Raw genomic sequence first — 21,023 nt, 5'->3', positions numbered from 1 at the left:
GATCTAGCCTGTCCTCCTCATCAAGGTGCACAGCGAGCAAACCTCTCAAGCATCTTCCAGAACAGAAAAAATGAGGCCTCAGTTCCACCCTGCACTGCTGTACCATGAAATAACTCCCCCAAATCTGATCTGTATAACACTGACTATTAAATTCCCCAAAAATCCTGCAGCTCTACCACCACACATCTCCTCTGGGCTGCCCAAGTGATGAAATACACTGAGATAACTCCCCTGTTGCACATTTGGAGATGGAGCTGATCAGATGAAAGCCAGCACGCAGTTTGCCCACGGGCTCCACTGGAAGGGTGGAAAGTCTGCATCATTTCTCTGGCAGGTATCTTTACACACAAGTCATGGAATAACTGAGAGACTCACTCTCCTTACCAGCAACCACGGTGTAAGCTGTACCTCATTCACTACTCACTCCTTACCCCACACATCATCCACCCAAAAGCGTCCCTGCAGTGGAAATGGCTCTCAATTCCCAGCAGCACGACTGAGTGACAAGTGGAAATGGCAGAGCAAGGTCAGAAGCTGCTGTCACCCTCTAAATTCAGCCTGTGAGCATCCCCTCCTTGCCCCTTCTATCTGGTGACGTTCAGGGTGCTGAGCACAGACGTGAGCAAAGCCATGTCCCAGCTCTGCCTGGAGGATGACAGGAGCAGCTCTGGGAGCTGATTTCTGGAGGGCAAGGCTTTCCTTGTAAATATGTTTTCACGTAGAGAAACAAGTGAAGAAGCTACCAGTGTAGTTCAGAGCAACCTCACCTCGTGGTTCCCCAAAACCATGTGTTAAATGTTGTGTTTTCAGCTCAGGAAAGGCAACCAACTCCTTCAAATGCATTTGGAGAAATCCTGAGTACAAACAATGCAGGCACTTCTGAATAACCAGCCTAGGAAAACAATAGGACAGCTGATTGCTGCATCATATACTCAACACAAGGAAAAAGTCTTCAATAAAAAGTATTTTCATATTTTATATTCATATCATATTTTTAAATATATCATATAAAAGGGATCCCTGTTGGATGGACTCTGCTGGGACAAATGCTGTCACAACACAACATTAACCCTCCCAAACAACAGCCATGCTTACTACAAGAATTTGCTGTTGGGAGTAGCCCAGGCCCACGAGCTGAAAGGAGACAACAACACTGGATCCATCTCCCTGTAATTCCACACTTTTTAGCATACTTACACCAAATGTCACTACTGAGCTGAAGACAGGTCTGACTTCAGTCTAAGGAATCAATCTGAGCAAGTAATCCTGTGTGAGCACAGAAATGTTTTGAAAGTGCCACAATTCTGCATCAGTAACGGCCATGAGTGCAATTAGCTGAGCTTTTCTCTTGTTTACATTGAGATAAACCATGGATTTGTTTTTGTGCCAACACTAAAGACGGGTATTTGGCATGGGAAATCCATAGCAGAGAGACAGGAAGAACTGGAAAGAGCAAGCCCAGCTGAGCAGAAGCACATGTTGGTGCTCCTATCTCCTCTATCATCTCTGGAGGAATCAATTAAAGGAGGCCTGAATTTAAATCACATATTTATAAATTGGAATCAGGCAAAAATACTCTGGAAATGCTCTGCTTCACACACTTCATTTAGCACTGATTTAACACAATGAGAGACCACGTGAACATGCCTAAGTAACAATAAACTATGTAAACCAGAGTTATTGCATTTAAGCTAATGAAATAAGGCTTTAAAGTAATAAACTGCCTGGCCCATGTTGGGTGAAATCCAGATTAATAAGGAATTGTTGTTTTGTGAAGGTACTGAGCAACTAAATAAAGGCACTGGGAATATGCTAAGGCTGTCTATATCCTGAGTATTTCACATAAAGAAAAGTGTTATTTCAAGGTCTGTTTTAAGTGCTTAGTTTTGCATGCAGAAGAACACAAGGACTAATAAGGATTACAACATAAAAATTCAGGCTTACATCAGTTCAGGTTCCATAAGCTGAGCTGCTTTATTTTCCCATTTCAGAGAGATGGAAATACACCTCAGCCCCCTCATTATCCCCATGGCACTGGGATCTATGGGCTGGTACAGCAGTGGAGGACATATCTTCACCTAAATCAAAGCAGGAGAGTGAGGAGAAGTTGATGTTTCTCAGGCAGAACAGCTGGATCCCTAGAGGAACCAGAGTTGCATTAATCATACTTGTGTTTGTATTTCATAAACATAAATGTATATGTATTTCTCAAGATGCAATGGTAATGTGAACCTCTTCTGGATAATCAGGTGAGCTCTTACCTTTACCATGCGTGAAATCCAATTTACTGAGGCATGATGCTTCCATAAAAGCACAGGGAAAGGCTGGGCTCCTCAGGTAGCAGCAGGCATGACAGTAATTCATTAAAAATGCAGAAATCAGATCAGGGAGCAGACCCAGATCCATCCTTCCCATTTTTTGGCAATTGTTGGTGTCTGGTCTGCACACTGGTTGCTGCTGCTGTTGGAAAAGATTTTTTCAGCCAAAGACTGTATTATTAGTCCCTGTTATTAGCAATATTAGACAATTAAGGCCTGAGATGATTCAAAAGGATTGTATGTATCACCAGCCCCCAGTTTTTCCCTGGCACCAAGGCTGCTCTCAGCTCCCCACACCTCTCCTGAAGCCCATCGGATCAGTCACGCGTCGGGATGAACTCCTGTGGCCCTGACAAGCCTTGTGTTGCCTCTTTGTCATTGCACCCCTAATCTAGGGAGCTACAAAGACAGTAAAACTGAGAAAGAAATGCTTCAGAAGTGCCTAGCAGTGGCTGCATTTGGGGGTGAGTTACCCCTTGACTTTCACCTCTGTGCTTGCCAGCCTTGGCCAGCCCTGGCTAAAGAGGCAGAAGAGCCCCAGAGCCTGCTCAGACCCAGTCTAACCCGTCCTGCCCTGAAGAGGCTGCACACACCAGGCTCCAGGGCCCCTTTCTGGCCTTGCTGTGGCTCTGTGCCCTCCCTACTCTTTATCCACCCTGTTTGTTTTAGCCTGAATCCTGGCAGAGCAGGGAAGTGCTGGAGCAGCTAGAGCTGGCACAGCAGAACTGGGATGTGTGTGGCGTGTGACACAGCACAAGGCCAGAGCTGCCACAGCACAAACACAAGAGCTTTGGCCAGAAAAGTCTCATATATACAGCTTATGACAAAACATCCAAAAAGCTCAGCTTCTTCAAATCTAGCCATGTTTTGAAGCCAATCCAGTCTTTCCTGTGCAGAATGAGAGCCTGAAGAGCGGGCAGGGAGCTGGGCTGCAGCTTCCCTGGCTCCTGTTTTCATTCAGGATCCATCCTTGCCCTTGCCTCCAGCACCTCCTGTCCTGGAGGAGGCTCCCTGCTAAAGGAAGAGCTGCTGGCTGATGCCCATGCCTCCAGATTGCTGTTTCCTTGCATCCTGGTAAGTTCTTTACAACATGTTGTAAACATGCTGTCAACATCTTCCTTCCCTGGATAAAAGCATTGGCTCAGATTCCCTTTCTCTGTACTCAGGAATCACTGTTCTCCCCAGCACAGCACAAATATTCACTTTTACCTTTTCATGGGTGAGTTGCAAAGGTGCAGCTCAAAGGGAGAATTCTGTTTAGAAGATTCCAGAGGGGTTTAAAACTACCTCCCCCTCATGAACATGGGCCACACAAATTCCAAGCTCATCTAAAAAAAAAATTTGCACGTGGGCAGCTGTCTCCATTGGAGCAGCTGGGAAATCACCACAGGCAAAGATCCTCCCTAAACTCAGCCTTTTCCTAGACCCAGTGTTAGCCAGGTATCACCTGTACAGACAGCCTGGCTGTAAGAGAGGAAGGCAATCATAGCTTTGTAGCCAAAAGCTATGAAAAAAGTGACTCCTTAACTGCAGAAGGAGGCAAAATGTTCTGACCTTTATTCAGGACTGCCTTCACACCTAATTTAATTGCATTTTTATTTGCAAATACATATGCTGACCTCTGGACAGAGAGTGCATACTTCTCCAAAATTAAGCACTACCTTTGTTCCTAACCAGGTGCTCTGGGGCCAAACCAATGGAGACAGTGCTGAGGAAAAGGTAGGCTTTATTCTTTCCAGTAATCTTAGAAACTGCTGGCTGCATTTTGGAAATTGAAGAATACAAAAGGAGTCACAGTTGCCCCCACTGTGACTTACAGAAGCTATTTCTCCACAGGATACTATTTTCAACCTCATAGGAATAGCAGAAGCTAAATCTATAAATAAAGAAAAATCACCGATTATGCCCATAAAGTCAAAGGAAAGCTTATTCAGGCCAGGCCATACACTGCAGCAGCAGAATTGGCAGCAGGATGAGATCAGCGAGTTTTAGTGATTGTATAAAGTTGTGAGCTGGACATTTCCCCAAACCTTAACCAGAAACAGATGTATGGAAAACAAACAAGTTTCACAGCAAACTATTGGGTCACAGGCTGCACCTACAGCAAGAAGAAATATTACTGCAACTTCCCCTTGCTTTACTAAAAGGTTTCCAGCAACCTTTGTTCCAGTTCCATCACTGGGGTAAGTCTGTGTCTGTACAACATATTTTTATTTTAAAATCACTTCTGCAAGAAGAAAGGGATAAGCCCCCAGGCTGTAAACATTACTGCACAACAATCCCTGCCATCTCTCTCTAATCTGAAAAAAAAAAAAAAAAGTGTATTTCTATTTCTTGTCTTTTTGGAAGGGCCAGAAGGAAAGTCTACTTTCAGCCAGATGTGGAACATTTTTCCCCACAAAGCTGCATGAATCTCTTCCTACAGGAATGATATTGTTACTAGTGACCCAGTCAAACATGCTGGCTTTGTTTGAGACCTTTTTCTTTTTCTTTTTTTTTTAATCCCTCTGGTGTTGAATTTGGAGTTATCAAAGCTACAGGAATGGAAGGAAGAGACCCAGTCACAGCTCAGAGCAACATCTCCGAGCAGCACTCCAGCAGGGTGTGGCAGTCTGCTCCTGCAGATGTTCCCATCCCCAGGCAGCAGCCCTTACTGAAACCTCACTGAGCGACAACCCGAGAGGCTGAAGAACTGCACAAAGTCAGTGATTTTAAGATACTTTAAGTACTTTTATACTGGCTGACAACAGTTGCCCTCTGGGAGGGAAGGATTTAGTAAAGCTTCAGGAAAGAGGGCACAGCAAAATGTCTGAGCTCGGCTGGTAACAGACTGGTCACAGTTTCATTAAAACCAACTACCCCCCTCTGTTTTTCCTATTTCTGGACAAGAGGAGCAGGACTGTCAATAAATGTATAAATAACCACTGCTTCTGGGTCTTTTCTGTGAACCTTCCAGGTGCTGTTCTGAGAAGATGGAGACAGTGCTGAGGAAAACGTAAGCTTTATTCTTTCCTGTAATCTTAGAAACTGCTGGCTGCATTTTGGAAATTGAAGAATACAAAAGGAGTCACAGTTGCCTGCTGGAGCTACAGATGCCTGAATGCCATCAACTCCCGTGCCTTGTTTCGGGCAGCTCTGAGACTCCGTGCGACCAGGGGCAGATCCCGGGCCCTGGCAGCATCCCGGACCTGCTGGCTCACATCCGCCTCCCTTGCCCCGACCCTTGCTCCGTTCAGCATCAGCTGCCGAGGTTAATGCTAATCGCTCAGCAATTCCTACTGCAGCTGTGTTACCGTCAGAGAAAAAAGGATCAATTTAAGTTTTCATGAAAATCCCCAAATCTCCTTCCTTGGCTCAGGAGCTCACAGCTGCCGGCACCAGAGGGCGCTTCGCCTCATCCTTGCGCCGGCCGGAATTCCGGGAATAAAAATTTTATTCCTCATTCCCTTTATTCCCGTAGCCCTAGGAAAAAGTTACGTGCAGGCCAAAGGCTGTGCATCCCCCGGGCAGCCAGTGCTGTCCGTTTATAGCTAGGACTCAGCTGCAGGAGAGGGAAAACGTGTCCAGGCGCCATCCGGACGGCGCCACGGGAAAAGCCGGGGCCGGCACCCCAGTCCCTGCCCAGGCAAATTCTGCTGCTGCACAGCTCTGTTCCTGCACGATACAGAGCCCTGAATCCTAGACAAATCCTACAAGTTGTTGTGTTTTAAAGCCGATGTCCTGCATTGCCACGCTGCTACGTGGGCTCCGCTCTCCCCGTGCCTAATCCCAGTGTGGAGGAGCAGGGAGAAGGGAGCAGAGGCACTCGAAGGCTCCCGGGGGATTTCCAGCCCGACAGCAGTGAGGGGACACAGGGCACACAGCAGCCCTGCCGGGGGCACCGATTCTGTACTTTGGTCTCCTGGCCAAGCCAAGCCATCCACTTTCTAACTAAACCCCTATTCCCTTCTCCTCCAAAGGAATCCTGTTGCCAGGCAGTAGCCCAGGACACTTGTCCCAGAACACATAGGTCACTGGTGATTTGTTTATCTGGATTACTCAATAGCCTGACAGCAGAAAAGCAGGTGTGTGGCATCTTTGACATCTCCAACCTTTCCTCCTCCTGGCAGCCCTCTCCTACAGAGCCTCAAAACCTTTGGACGCATTTCCTCTCCCAGAACTTCCCAAAAGAGCTTTCAAACACCCCTCGACCTCACCCCACCTCCCCTGGGGCACAGGACACCCTCTCCACACCCTGCCTGGCTTTTCCCTGTAAGCTCTGTGCCCTGCAGTGATACAAGGGCTCAGGCAAATCTGTTTGAAGAGGGAAAGCTTGGAAAACTCTAGACTTGCATTGTCTCAGAACTGGTTCTCCAGTAATAGATTTTCCTAATATAACTGAGCTTTTTGCACCCGCAAAAACATGCTTGTCCTCCATTTTAACTAACAGTATTCAACACAGTTATTTTCCTCATTAGTATCTTAGTTCAATGCACATCGATTTGTAGCAGTTCCCACTAAACCATCTTTGAGGGAATTTTTTTTTCCTTATTAGCATCCTGATGACATCAAGCTTCATTGAATAAATAATGATTTAAGGAAAAAAAGGGGGATTGTAAAACAGATCAGTGGGAACCTTGTTCAGTCTTCAGGCCAATGTCCTAAGAATTTCCTTCCCCTGTTTTCAGAGAAAGGCCATGTGATCAGGGGGAAGGTTATTCTGCCCCAACCCAAAGAACATGCCCAAGGCTGCCTTCCATCTCCTCTCCCTCAACTTGCTGGTTTCTTGTTCCCATTACCTGCAGTGCAGAGTCTTCACCTTCAGGAGTTCTTCAGCCCCTGCTGAAGAGAGGTGGATTTTCACAAAATACAACAGAGGAGTCAGCTAGAAAGACCCTGACCACCTTCTATGAACTCACAACATACTATGAAAGGCTGTCTGGTTGAGAGGAAAAGCATCCTCTGGTGTGCACAGCAGCGTGCAAGAGCAGTGCTTCCTGGCCACAAGCAGCAGTAACTGCTGCAGTACTGATTCCAGGGATGAGGGATCCTCATGGATGCACAGACACAACTGATGTGCTCAGCTGAGAGCAGGGAATGAACCGTCCCAGGGTGGCTCCCGGCTCCCACCCTGCTGCTGCTGGGGCAGGAAGGAGCCATCTCCCAGTGTGCTCCCGGGTCACTCCCAGCAGGAGCTGAAGCCCAGCCGGCACCAGGATCCAAGCTGTCAGCCCAGGAGCGCTGGGACCCCTCTCCTGCACGGGCAGAACACGGCTCCAGGGGATGCAGTTCCACTCGAGCCACCACCAGGGCACATCGTGGAATCCAGACCCTCCTCACAACACCCTGGAGCAACAAACAGGAGCAGCAAAGGACTCAGCACTCCTTTTCAAGAGATGGCAGTGGAGGAGAAAGCATGATGAGAAACAAAGATACAAGACAATAAAGGTTAAGGTACTTTTATTATAAAAGTCTATACAATGAGCACCAGACATAGCAATGCAATTATATCTGGTTAAGTTATATATATTCCATATCTATATATCCATATAGATATATAGTTTTTGCTTTTACCAAAGTAAAACTGTTATATCACAAAATGCCTAGTTCTACCATTTATTTATTGCTCAACAAGGATGGCACAAAACACACTCAGCATAACTGTTGCCATGCTTATCTACTATACTGAATAAACAGCCAAACACTGCATAACAAACACAAAGCAGCTGTTAATTCTGAATTGGAACCAGTCTGATCACTCACTCACTTATAAAAATATTGGAATCATATAGATTTAAGCATTATAAAGGAGGAATATATTATTTAAAACATTTAAATAGTGCATATTGACATTTTGCATGTGGTATATAAAACACAAACATTCATGTACAACACTATACAGTACACATTAGTTTCAATGTTTGGATACACCCGTGTCTGCAGACTGATAGAAAAGGAACTGAAGTGTACATTGCACAATGGAACTGAATAAAACTGGTAAATGGTCTCAAAGACTACTTTAACCTCATAATTCTCTAAGGTCCCAGATCACTTTGCAGTTAAAAAAAAAAAAAAAAAGAAAAAAAGGCATACCGCCAGTGCTCAATAGTTTTAGTGCTTTTTTTTTCTGAATTCCAAAACTACATGCCTACAAGCAGAGTAAAACAAACCAAGAAGTATTCTACAGTACACAAATGAAATCTGAGCACTAAAAATCCTATTTGTAACCTATTTCATATGCTTCATGACAGAACAGCAAGTCTCTGAGGTTATGTGCGAGCCATTTCTTACATCGTGAGAAAGTTCATTTTTGGTCTTTCATAAAGCAGAGTGAATCATTGCTATGTTGACACTAGCCAGTCATAAAAACATGCAGTGAGAGTAGGTGCATGCAAAACATGGCCACAATCAAACTGATACACTGAAATTAAAAAAAAAAAAACAACTGAGAAAGCACCAGCTGAAATTAACATTTTGATTTTGCCAGATCAGAAACAGCTGCGGATGGCTGCTGCAGAGCAAAGCTAGTCCCTAAATCATCATTCAGCACAGCAGATGTGATACTCAAAACATTATTTAGATTCAACTCTGAAGCTAAATCATGCAAGGCCCATAAACTGTTTTGCTTACATCGTAAGGATTAGATAATGTATTTTTATTCTCCAACTGTAAAACAAAACCGTGATAAACAGCAGTAATCTTCCCACTCCAAACCGACGGTTCTCCCTGTGGTGCGTGTTAACTACACTGATTTTAGCCCTTGACACCATACTCATTTCAGGTACAGTGGGATTTTAACTGTCCTAAGCCAGCTCCTTTCTGTGGAGCCACACAAGTTTGAGCACCACCAGATTTCCCAAACACCACAGTGTTCACTGTGCTCCTCAAATCTTCCGAAAGCGGAGATGCCGTATCCAATTCAGCCCAAACACTACGTCACCACTGGCTGATAAACAACAACCGAAAAAGGGATCAAATGAACAACAATGACATGAGTCCTGTAGGCAGCATGTGATTGAACTTTTCAGTTTTCCAAGGTTTAAAAGCCACTAAGAAAAGGTCACTTTCTGGTTTGTCCACTGTCACCTTTATCAAGGAGGAAACGTGACCGCTAATGAGCAAAATCCATAGACGTTAATTATTACTGTGTACAGGTGGAATTTAGAATACAAAAAAACCAAAGTTGTTCCACAGAAGTCCTTTGAAAGGAATTACAGTCTGTTTAAGTGTTCCAAGAATTAAGAGCTGTACCCTTAATTTGCTGATTTTTTAGGCAAGAGGAATAGTTCGGTGTAGCATTACAATATTAATAATTTCTTCAACAATGCAAAAGGTTAGTAATAACAAAAGTCTCAAAGTTCTTGAATGCTAAAGACAAAAAAAAGCTATGGTTGTTTTGGAACAGGATGGATGCATCTGGAATACAAAACTTCGATGGAAACTGTGTTTGCTAAAGTTGGATAGAGCAGTCTCAAACTCAGAAACCTTACTTGCTCTCTAGACAGGACCTACTTACCCTTCAAATATGTCCTAGTGGCACCACAGTAAAGTGCACAAACTGGATTCTTTCAACAGTGCATGACACATGAACACAAGCACCCAATAAGTACAGGGGTAGATATGGAAACAGCATGTTATTCAACAGGTTGGAGGAACATAATTTAAATTGATTTTGAAGAATCTTGTTTGCTGATAAGGACTTCTAACAGCCTCAGTTTGGCTTTGATTTTCTTGTACTCCCTGTACTCATCCAGCATGGGGACCCGATCTTCTTTCTGTACATTCCTGTAAAAAGAAAAACATCAAAATTTCAACTACATCCTCTATCCTGCAGCAAGCCAAACACAGAAGCATCTACAGGATTATTTTAGGGCAGATGAAAATAATACTGGCAGCTTGTTCACCAACAACAGGCATGACATAGTTTATTGTAGTTAAAACTGCCATCACCTAAAAACCTGAATTAAAAATCCAGCAGAATTTATTCAGCACAACTGCTCCAGCAGTGGGTAACAATCATTGCCCTAAGCTCTCCTGGGAATTTTACAAACAGGATATGAAGAGATTCATTTCAGATTCTGTGTACACACTACAGAAAAATACACATTTAAGTCAATCTACGTTTTTTACTGTAAGTAGATTGACCCACAAATTGGCAGCAGAGCATTATTCTTACTGGACTATAAAAAATAATCTATTAATATGATTAATGTAATTATTTGCCATTGAAGTCAAAAGGAGTTTTGTTCCAAATTCAGAAGTGCACGATGAAGCCACGTTACTGGAATTTGTGTGACCAGTGCTCCAGAGTTTGTAGCTCAGGAGAAGGCACAGACAAGTGACAGCATTTGCCAGTCAAGAAAGTGACCTCTTAGGAGCACAACAATTCATGACAAAACAAATTCAAATAAGAAACATAAAAGAACTAAACCATATGGAGAATAAAAATTATAAAAACCTTTACTGGCAAAGCAAATATCCACTGCCAGATATTTGCTTTACCAAGCAAATACTGGAACAAGGGGCAAATGGGCAAATTTCCCTGCCCTATGTTAAAGAACAGGGATAATATGGGGTTTTTAAAATAAAAAAATCATACTGTCTAGTAGGTTGTTTTAAACGCTATTTTTAAAAAATGTAACTGTTAAAAATACATCAAGTTTTCTCCCTCAGGAGATTATCCACAGCAGATCAAAACAGAACAGATTCCAGCTGACAACATTCAAAGTTAGAAAATGCACTTGGGTACATAATGAGGCTGCAGCCCAGCATCTGCTTTGGTGCTAAACAAACCTTCCATTCTGCTGATAAAACTCCTCTTCAAATTCTCGTAATGTCTTACGTAGCTTCTTTTTCTCAGCTCTGGCTTTCCACAGTTGCTCCAATAATTCAGGCCTAAAAGTTTAAAGTGAAAGAAAAATATGTTGGCCGTACAATAGAATTTAAATTCCTCCAAAACAACTGAGCTAGCTCCACTAATAATTTATTTGTCTGGCTCATGAGGAACATGCTGTCAGTTTGAAAGTGAAATATTGAGAACAAACTAGCAGTTAATAAAGGGGTATAAATTTTCTGCTGTCTACACAGCTCAAGTAAGGCTGAAGAAGGTTTAGAAGATACTAAATAATTCACTGAGTACAAAAAGATCTTAGTCAGACATGTCAGAGCAAAGAACACTCATTCAATCCAAACATTTCCTGAGAAGTGCTGAACATGTCACTCCTTTTCACCCAACATCATAGGTTTAGTATCATGACTCTAACTACAATAATTGCAACTACTATAATTAAATTATCCACTCAATTGTCCATACATAGAAGCAGCTCGGGTGCTGGACAGCCTCAGGTCCCGGGTGAGTTTCTCTTGACCATCTTCAATATCGGACTCAGAGTTTTCAACTGGGCTTAGAACGGGCTGTGTTTGGGCAGCAGTTTTTAAGATTTCATTCAGATCTGTACACAAACCATCACTTTCCTCCTCTTCCTCCTGAAAGTGAAAACAGAAATTCAAATCAAATATGATGTATTTCAGTTCCCTATTACAAGTACTGGGAAGTATTTTTTTTAAATGCACTTCACCTACCTTAATTTCTTCAAAAAAATGGGCAGTTTCACCTTCAATAATGGGCTGTAACATCTGCCCCCGCCTCTTGGTTGATGGTGATCCCTGAAAAAAATGTAATTTGTTTCAAAATGTACAGTAATACATCAAGTACTGTTTGAAGTCAAAATTACATTGAAATCACCCAAAATTTCCTCTCTGAGATGAATAAAAGACAGTGAACATACAGAGCACAAATAAAATAACCATACAACCCAAAAAGCTCAGGTACCCAAGGTATCCTTGACACAGAAATAATTGCTGTAGCTTATAATTTACTTTAAAATATTAATTTTCAGACTTAAAATAAAAAGCATTTGCCCTCTCCATGTTTTGTAGAAGATTCATAAAGTGCAATGACACCTCTGAATTTTGTACTTATTTTTGTTCTTCCCAAACCAAAGCACAGTTACAGAGGCCAGAGTTGGTTATCTCCTGCCAGATATCCATTGGGAATCCTGCCTGGTTCCTTTTCCAGACCACTCTGAAGCCCTGCAGGTGGAAGTGTGAAATCAGAGCTACGTGTTGCCACCTCAGAGTCAAAATCCTGTGAACTCCAGCCTAAAGCAAGTGCCTCTGTGCTGCCCAGGTGCCTGCTGCACACTTGCCATAATGTCCTGCTCATGCCTTATCCCCAGACAGCAGAAGCAACTCCAGCAGATGGTCTCTGGACAGGAAAATGTGAAACACAAAAGCCACACAGACAATGACCTGTCAAAAACTTTAGTTAGTGAAAGGTAAATAGTCTCCTGCTTCTCTGGACATTTCCATACAGGTTTCAGTACATGTCATTGGTGTACCAGGATACAGTAAGAGATCTCATGGAATCAATTGTCATACAAGCCTAAAAATCCGTTCTTAAATATCTGGCACTGAATATAGACTACTTAGAAGCTATCACTGAACAATCCTTGGCAGTAAGAGAGAGCTCCTCATATCTCTTATAAGTTTCCAAAGCAAAGACCTGTGAAAGAGAATCTAATCTGCCTACAAACAGCACAGATTAGGAATCATATTCCTGACATCTCTCCTGAATTTAAAATCCTTCTGGTGGGCTATCACCCATCCCTTTATTTCACAGCCAAAAAACCAGAATGGCTATGGTACACTCATAAGGCTACCCAGAATGTAAAACCCATCTCAGCTGAAGAGTCAGAATTCTGAGGGGAGAGATGGGATAGAGCTCAATCAGTCAAGGGCACTACCAAAAAGCTGTGACTCACAGAGAAACACATCGTTGCCTAAGAGCAACCTGTGTTTATGGAGTTCACAAAGAGATTCTCATAGAAAAGCCCTTAAACTTGACTGTGATGTAAATAATGTTTTTCTTTAAAAGGAACCACGAAAAACAATGTACGTGCAAGAAAAGCAGAATCTTGACCTGGTCCCTTTATCTCAGTGTACTCCAGCTTAGAGGGGAGAGCTCAGAACTGTCAGTGACAATGTAAACAGCAGATTTATGTTCCTGCTGAGTAAGCCCAGCTACCTGTGTCTGGGAAGAACTGTCTGTATGCAAAGAGATTATCTCACGTCAGCTGTGCAGTCCCTTCGTTCCAAAAGGGTCAGCAGCCAACAGCCAAACAGGTATTTTGCAAGTCTGGGTCAGTATGCAAGGCTTGGATTATGGCTCACGCAGAACAAAACCAGCTGGCTGTCATGCCCCAGCTGCTTTACAGGTACTATAAACAAGGTTACATCAATTTCCTTGCACAGTATGAAAACTTTTCTTCCTCATCTCTTAGAAGACCACAGAGTGAGGATAGAAAATTCAGAAGGAAATGAAGTGAAAACACAATGAAAAAGCATGGATGTTGTACAGATGCTGCAGGTGCTGGTAATATGTCTGTCTCTGGGGAAGCATGAAGGAATGAAATGGCTCTGATGGCAATCCTGTCACTCAAGCCTCTGCTGACAGCAACCTGCACTGCAACTGGTGTTACTATTCTGGGGAGGACTAAAAGTACAGTATGTGCTGTGGATCCATACCTAGCACAAGCACTTGGGAACATCTCAGCTACAGCAAGTTAGCACAGCTCACTTACTTCCACAGAGAGCCATTTAATTCCCAATAGCCATCAAGGTCACAGACAGCTTGGAACTGCTCTGTTCTCAGCCATAAATCAATCAAATGCCTCAAGTACAATGACAACAATATCTCATCTCTTCCACAAGAAAGATGTTTCACAGAACAGTATTACTAGCTCTTCTAAAGGCAGCCTTGCAGTTCAAAAGTGGGAAAATAAATAGAAATAGCATTTGTTTTACTCACAAGAATAGGAGTAATGCTTGCTCTAGTTAACATTTGTTTTACAAGTCTGTATCTGTCATAAAGTGGCTTCACAATATGTCTTTCTTCTCTAGTAACCTAGAGGCAGAGAAACCACAGAATTAATTATACCGGTCACTCCATCACAGACAAGCAAACACAAAGCCGTGTGCTTCTCCTGCCAGGCTACCAACGTTGCAACTAGGAATATAAAACTACCTCACGCTGTGTGTATGAAAGGGGGTTTATGCACATAAAAGGGAATAAGTGGGTGCTTTTTCATTCTCTCTCACTTTAATACCCTGTATTTTTCAGGGAAAAGATGTAAACACTTCCTAAAAATTAGGGGAGCTTCTGCACAGGCAAACCCTGTATTTTAAAATCCATGGAAAAGAGGCAAAAAAGGGACCAAGAACTGGGGGAAAAGATGTGTGCCTGGCAATGATGATGGCTCTACAGAAATGAAAGGAAAAAAAGAAAAAGATGAAACTGTAGAGAAGGGGGTGGGAACTGTCCTTTCATTTCTGTTTCTGTGAAATTCAGAATAACATTTCCAGTCTTTTCTGAGGAAATTCAATAATCTTGTTTATTTTTAAGACATCTCTTTGCCTCACAGACATATAAGGCACCAAATGACACCCATCACTTTGCACACTCCAATAACCTGCTGATTTCTGAAAAGGGGCCTAATAATACATACTTTTTTCTTTTTTAGAAGTCAATGCAGCAAGTTCCTCAGATGACAACATGGAGGCCAATAGATACCTTTGTGTTTTGGAGAAGGAAAAAGAAGAACCCCCCACACCAGCATTAATTCTGGTCTTACTATGGCTCCAGGGTTACTGCTGTCTATGCACACAATGGCAGAGTTTGAAATAAAGCCAAGCATTACCGGCCGTCCATGTTGGCTTTCATAATACAGGAGGCTCTTCTGGAGAGATGTTTTCTCTTCTACCAAATGGTCCTTTGTCATTTTCTATCAAGAATAATCAGCATTTAATCAAACACAAGTCACTTTTATTCGCTATCCAGATGCCTAAGCCAAACTTATGTTAGTTAACATCATACAAGCCACCTTCCTCCATTTAAAGCTGTTCAATATTGTCAGCACATACTTGTAAAGATTTTAATACAGAGCAAGGAGGATGTGGTTCATGTTGATAATTTCCCCACTGACTCTGAAATATGATGGCCTGGTAAAGAGCTGCTAGCCAGAGGCATCATCATGTTGGATCAAGTAGTACCTCAAGTGCTCTATTTCCCCCTTATTCTCTTACAAAGAGCCTATCCAAACCTTATGCTTACCTTTACATCTTCTGGTAAACATCTCTCAACTCGTTTTTCCTTTAATCTTTTCAAAATGAGTTCAAGTGTAGCCTCCTTGGTGGGCTTCTTCTCTTTCTGCACAACCCGCATCTCATCTTCATTTTCTTCATCCTCTTGGTCAAGAGAGGAACCAAAGCTTTTTGGAAGAGTGTTACTTCGTGGGCGTGTTTGAGGTATGAATTCCCCCTCTGAGCTCCTCTGCTTTGCATCTGAAATGGGAAAAAACTGCTCAATCCAAAGGTTTAAAATAAATAACACAGTTTATTTAACTGCAAGTACAGGAACATAGCAATTTGCATTGGGAAAGTTTCTCTCCTGAAGAACTAAAGCACAAGAATAATTTGATTTTTGAATAGCGCAGAATGTAGAAATGAAACATTTTTGTGTGCTGTGGAATTTTATGAACGACTTAGCCATTTCAGTCATGAAGATAATTTGTGTTGGCAGAGAACAAGGAACTGTAGCAACCTCTTACCTTTTATTTGCTTTCTCAATTTGGTAAGTTCAGTCATCCATTTTAAAACTTTTGGATTGGCTGCAATATCACTATAGGAGGGCTGAAAAGAATACAAATAAACTACATATTAAAACAAACACACTAAATCTTGTTTATATGTACTTCTTTGAATATTTGGTAATATTCGTGATGGTGAATGTGAACAGTTACAGGAATGCCATTGAGTATCAGCTCCGAATCTCAGTGCCAACATAAGGACACTTGTGAAAAGAAAACTTAAACAACTTCAGCAGCTGAACCAGAGAGTGGTAAGACACTTCTGCTTTCCCACACATCTGAAATGGCCTCAGTCTCTCAGCAGAACTGTCACTCTGTCCCCCTTTGGCTCTGGCATTCTGGCAAATTTTCTAAATACTGCTGTTGCTCAGCTCCCTTTTGCAGACAGCAGCATGTAACAAAATTCTCATTTGTGAACACAGTTATTCAATAATGAACTACAAGAGTCACTCAGCCCTCCCATGCAGTCCTTTATCCTGAGTAAAGACGGAAGTGCTAACCTACCTTACTGTTTTTCTCTTTTTCAAACTGTTCCTCAAATTGCTTTATTTTTTTCTGTAATTTCTTGACAAGCTGATAAGGTGTCTTGTCTTCCCTTTTGTCATCTTTTGAGCTAAAGGATGCTCTTCGTGTTCTGTTTAAAAACATTATTAAAATCTCATTTAGATAATTAAATGAGTGCAAACAAGATGGATATTCAAGGCAGAGATTAATAATTTCGGTTTTTCTCCAGTCCATAATCCATTAATTTCAAGCTTTCAGAGCTATTTACTCAAACTGCTTTGAGCTGCTGCCTTCAAGATGTGATGTTATTTTTGTCTCTCTAACAGGAGCAATACCCACAACAGAAAAACTGTATTTGAAATTCAAGTGTAATGAACCATTAATTGCCAATTTTCTGGTGCCTGGGCTATTTATAAAAGTTACTATATACTCAGCTGTTCTTCAAGTACTGCGCACATAATAAAGCCCAGGCTACAAAATACCACTGAACAATCTTTGGTAATTAAACAGCTTCACTCAACTGTCTCAGGCAAGTTAAGAGATAATTAAGCCCAAAAGTATCCACATAATTTGTTAGTCTTACTAATAAATTTCTTAGATTTTACTAACAGACTTCTAAAGTACGTGGTTTTGGTTTTATATCATCTTTCACACAGCTCCTTGACACTTGCTGCTCTTGCAAAGCATTTTTTGCTACAAGACTGATGTGAGAATTTTCCAGAACACTTATTATACAAAGTGCCTGAAACATCCCTCAACACAGCCAGTGAAATCTATGTAGTTCAAAATAATAGCAATACTAATCTAATAATCTACTGGAGCAGATCCTTATTAGTTTCAGAATGAGGAGAACAGCTATTACCAGCAGCACTTTTCTGCAGGTCAGTCTTCTACATCATTTTAACAGTACTTGTTAAATATCTTCTGTAGCTAATTGGAGAAAACTTGCACAAGGATCTTTTGGCATCAGTAAATCTGCCAGACAGGCAACTAGAAACTCTAAGCTTGTTCCAATCTCCTGTTTCAGGCTTTGTCATTTTTTTGAGATTATTTCTTCCCTAACAGGCATGAAAATTCTTCTCAACTTCCCTTTCCCAGTAACAGGAGCAGACAGTACAGGTCACGGGTTATTTACAGTTTTGGAGAGTCACACTGACCAGTTCATACAAATAACCTGCAGCTTGTTTAGTGACAACTCTACTTTAATAAATTAGGTTAACAAAATACAAGGAAAAAAAAAAAAAATAAGCCAGAGCTTACATTAAAATCAGACCAGAGTCTAGCAAAGCCTGGTAAACAAAGGATATAAATACTACTTTCAGCCCAGGAAATGCCATTTGTCCAAAGCCATGACCAAATGCCAGGGAAAGCTCTGCAATCTTGTCCTATTTTTATCCTCTTTCCCTCAGCATCTGTCAAAGGCCAGTTGGAGAGACACGATCCCACCCCAGCTGAAGCTCTGCTCTAACTCACTCCAGCAGTTCCTGGCAGGCAGAGCAGTCAAAGGGCCACACAATGCTATGTTTGACCTTGGTCTTCAGTCCATTCAGATCATGAAAACCCACAGCAATCTCAAACAGCTGTATTTTCATTTACATTTATGTGTGGCATAACACATCCTGCCCACCAGACTGCATTAAATACACACCTAACAAAAGAAAGTGCTTTGGATGAGGAGTCCAACGTTTCTGGATCATGTAAGAAACGCTGGCTTTGCCCAAAATCCAAACTGCGATGTGACAATACGGGATGACAGTCCTCTTCCAATGGATGATTAGTCATCCTCCCAGCCTGTGGGGAAAGCTGAGCTTCTCCAGATTCACTGTCCTCCTGCCAAGACTTGAAAGCAGGAAATGGATCTAGAAGATAAAAAAAGGAGAGAAAATGGTATTTTTCTGTTACCAGAACTATCAACAAGAGTCGAAACAAAAATGCGAACCCAATGCTTAGTCTTGTATGCTCTAGAGGATGTGGTGTCATACACACAGTGAATAAAAACAGTGAAATGCATCAGAAAGCTACAAATTCTGTCATATAACTGAAAGAAAAAGGTACTGAAATGAAGTATGCACACTAGGATCCCTTTTTCAAAGTGTATCTTGGGAGTATGCATTTCTGAGCAGTTCAACAGTGTAACAGAGCCTTATTTATGTATCAGAAATATAAAATAAGAATATGTTTATTGTCCATTGCAGTATTTTGCTGTGGAAATTCATTTTCATACTGTACTCATGTACTTTGAAAGTTGGTCCTCTTGGCTTTGAAGAAGGTAAGTTTGACAGTACCTCTTTAGGTACAATGCCCATTTGCCTAAGTCTTTTTCAAGGAGTGTTTTTGGGTTTTATGATAAAATCTATCTTAACACCACTGAGAAAAAGAGATTTCTTAATTTGTGGAAGGTGATTTTTTAGGAGGGAGATTCCAAAACAATCAGTTCTTTCAAATCCCTATGAAAAGCTCCTTGCTAACATTCTTTATAATTGACATGGTTTTCTTGCTGTCTAAAAAAAAAAAAAAAAGCTGATACAGCCTTTCAATTACTTCAATTTAAAATCCCACCCCCCTTTTCCCTTCAGACTTGCCTGTTCTTTTTCCTAGTTCAAATCTGAAATTTGAAAACTGGGTTCAAAGTGTGCAGAACAACAATAAAACCCACAAAGTAATCTTCCAAAAAAAATAACCCTTGTACCTGCTTTCCACTGCACATTTACTCAGCATGATTGGGAATTTTTTTCTTGTTTTTCAGCTGTGATCTTGCCCGTTTGCACAGAACAAGATACAAGAAGGGGACCTTTTTGAATCAACAAAAAAGCTGCAGATCAGAATATTCCCAAGATATAAGGGACAGCAGGTGAAGGGTTAGTTAGAAAGCAAACCATCAACTATCAAAAGGCAGATAACTGAACGTATGGCGAACCATACTTACCCTCCCCTTCTCTCTGCAGATGCATTGTTTTGAAATCAATGAGGGGGAAAGTGATAGGGCATGGCGCTAATAAAATGAAAAAGAATGGCAAAAATACTAAAGTGAACACACAGCACAGTCAGAACAAACTATACATAACATGTAAAGCAGGAAGATACAGTACCAGGGAAAAACATCCCATCTTTTTGGACCAGGCCCTGAGCACTCTCAGCTTCCAAGCAATTCCCATGGCAGGTAAGGATGCTCAGTCCTCAGCCAATTTGAACTTTTTACTGGAAAGATTTACAAAGAACTGGTAGAGGAATAGTAAAGACTTATTGCAGTTTAATAAGAGACTCATGCATCCTCACATGAACAAAGGCAAGCTCTAATGTTTTTGCTCAGAGCTTGTAAATAATAGAGATGGTGGTGATTCCAAAAAGCAGGGCAAATGCAGAAAAACTACTCAAAATATAAATCAACCATTCTGCATTTTCACCTTCGACCAGCAAGCATTTGATGTTGATTTTCAAGAACTCTGTTGCATACAGGCCTTTGAGTTTTCTATTAGATTTGCTTTAATAACCCAAATCTTGTAACTGAATTTGGACTAGTATAGATTTCTTAACAAAGTCACTCTACTTCAGTGGAATGCCACAAGGACTTGCAGTGCCTTGGAAGGCTGAGTTCCTAATAATCATCTTAAACAGGACTGAAGTAGTCAACATTCAAATACTTCACAGTGAAATTAAGATCTCTTGCAAAGAACATTATTTAATACCAAGAAGTAATACTATAAATTTATAAAAAGATACACTGCTTTATTTTCAAAACAAGGGTCATAAAGCTATTTGGGGAAGTAAAACCAAAAGCAACTTCATGAGCAGATTTAAGGAAATAATGAAAATGGATGCCACAAACCTTCTTAGAATACATATTAAGTCATCTTAACACAAACAGAGGATGTAACAAAATGTAATGTGCAAGTAAGCAATTAAACTAAATAAAACACTGAAAACATAAGCAGGATTTTTATGTTTTAGCTTCAGTTCTTAACTTGGGCAACAAGAATGGAAACCTGGACTCAGTGTCTTTGGGTGCCTGCAATTTGACTTCTCTGTGCCATGACATATGACATAGTCTGAATGTGCAGTTTGCTAGGGCTCAAGAGCACCAACCAGCAAATATTGTACAAAACAAATGAAGCCAATCACAAGTTACAAACCTCATTATTTGCAAAAGGATAAAAAGGGGAGTGTGGACTCATGAAGGCAATTTATTTGCAAGACAGTCAACAGCAGTAACAGTCAGTTCTCACCACTTGAGCTTCAGGACAAAGCTGTATGTGCTGACAGCTCGAAGCTGCACTGTTACAGAACACACATTCCAGCTTTACTTCCCTCATTTTAATACTTCCAGCACTGCAACCACAAGTTAACTGCAGTGATTCCTTGCTACCAGCGTCTTGCTAAGGTTTCACTGTGACACTTAAAGGCATCTCAAGGAACAGCTGTCACTGGAATCGCCTGCTGAAAGTTAAAACCCTGTCCCTGCACTACATCCATCAAGTTGTATTGCAAGTTTTCCAAACCAGAAACAAGTGGCCTGTGG

At 41.5% G+C, this 21,023-nt stretch overlaps 1 protein-coding gene across 5 annotated transcripts in view; it reads right to left on the bottom strand.

The window, feature by feature from the left end:
- Window positions 1-7,740: 7,740 nt before the first annotated feature.
- The window catches only part of FAM13B (family with sequence similarity 13 member B), a 44,550-nt gene continuing 31,267 nt past the window's right edge, over window positions 7,741-21,023 (bottom strand). For 2 of the 5 annotated variants that reach the window (XM_041398039.1, XM_041398042.1), the window contains 11 exons: window positions 19,434-19,499; window positions 18,156-18,366; window positions 16,508-16,637; window positions 15,965-16,046; window positions 15,469-15,698; window positions 15,056-15,139; window positions 14,167-14,262; window positions 11,880-11,963; window positions 11,611-11,783; window positions 11,091-11,192; window positions 7,741-10,082 (listed from right to left, as the gene is read on the bottom strand). In XM_041398039.1, the coding sequence (XP_041253973.1) occupies window positions 9,959-10,082; window positions 11,091-11,192; window positions 11,611-11,783; window positions 11,880-11,963; window positions 14,167-14,262; window positions 15,056-15,139; window positions 15,469-15,698; window positions 15,965-16,046; window positions 16,508-16,637; window positions 18,156-18,366; window positions 19,434-19,499 (1,382 nt within the window). In that variant the 3' untranslated portion in view covers window positions 7,741-9,958. The remainder of the gene's footprint in view (window positions 10,083-11,090; window positions 11,193-11,610; window positions 11,784-11,879; window positions 11,964-14,166; window positions 14,263-15,055; window positions 15,140-15,468; window positions 15,699-15,964; window positions 16,047-16,507; window positions 16,638-18,155; window positions 18,367-19,433; window positions 19,500-21,023) is intronic. The other 3 variants (XM_041398040.1, XM_041398043.1, XM_041398041.1) reach the window with 2 other exon arrangements.

This window comes from Onychostruthus taczanowskii, unplaced genomic scaffold (assembly GCF_017590055.1).
Source record: "Onychostruthus taczanowskii isolate IOZ18803 unplaced genomic scaffold, ASM1759005v1 scaffold14, whole genome shotgun sequence".
Lineage (NCBI taxonomy): Eukaryota > Metazoa > Chordata > Aves > Passeriformes > Passeridae > Onychostruthus > Onychostruthus taczanowskii.
This window is presented reverse-complemented; position numbering and strand designations above follow the sequence as displayed.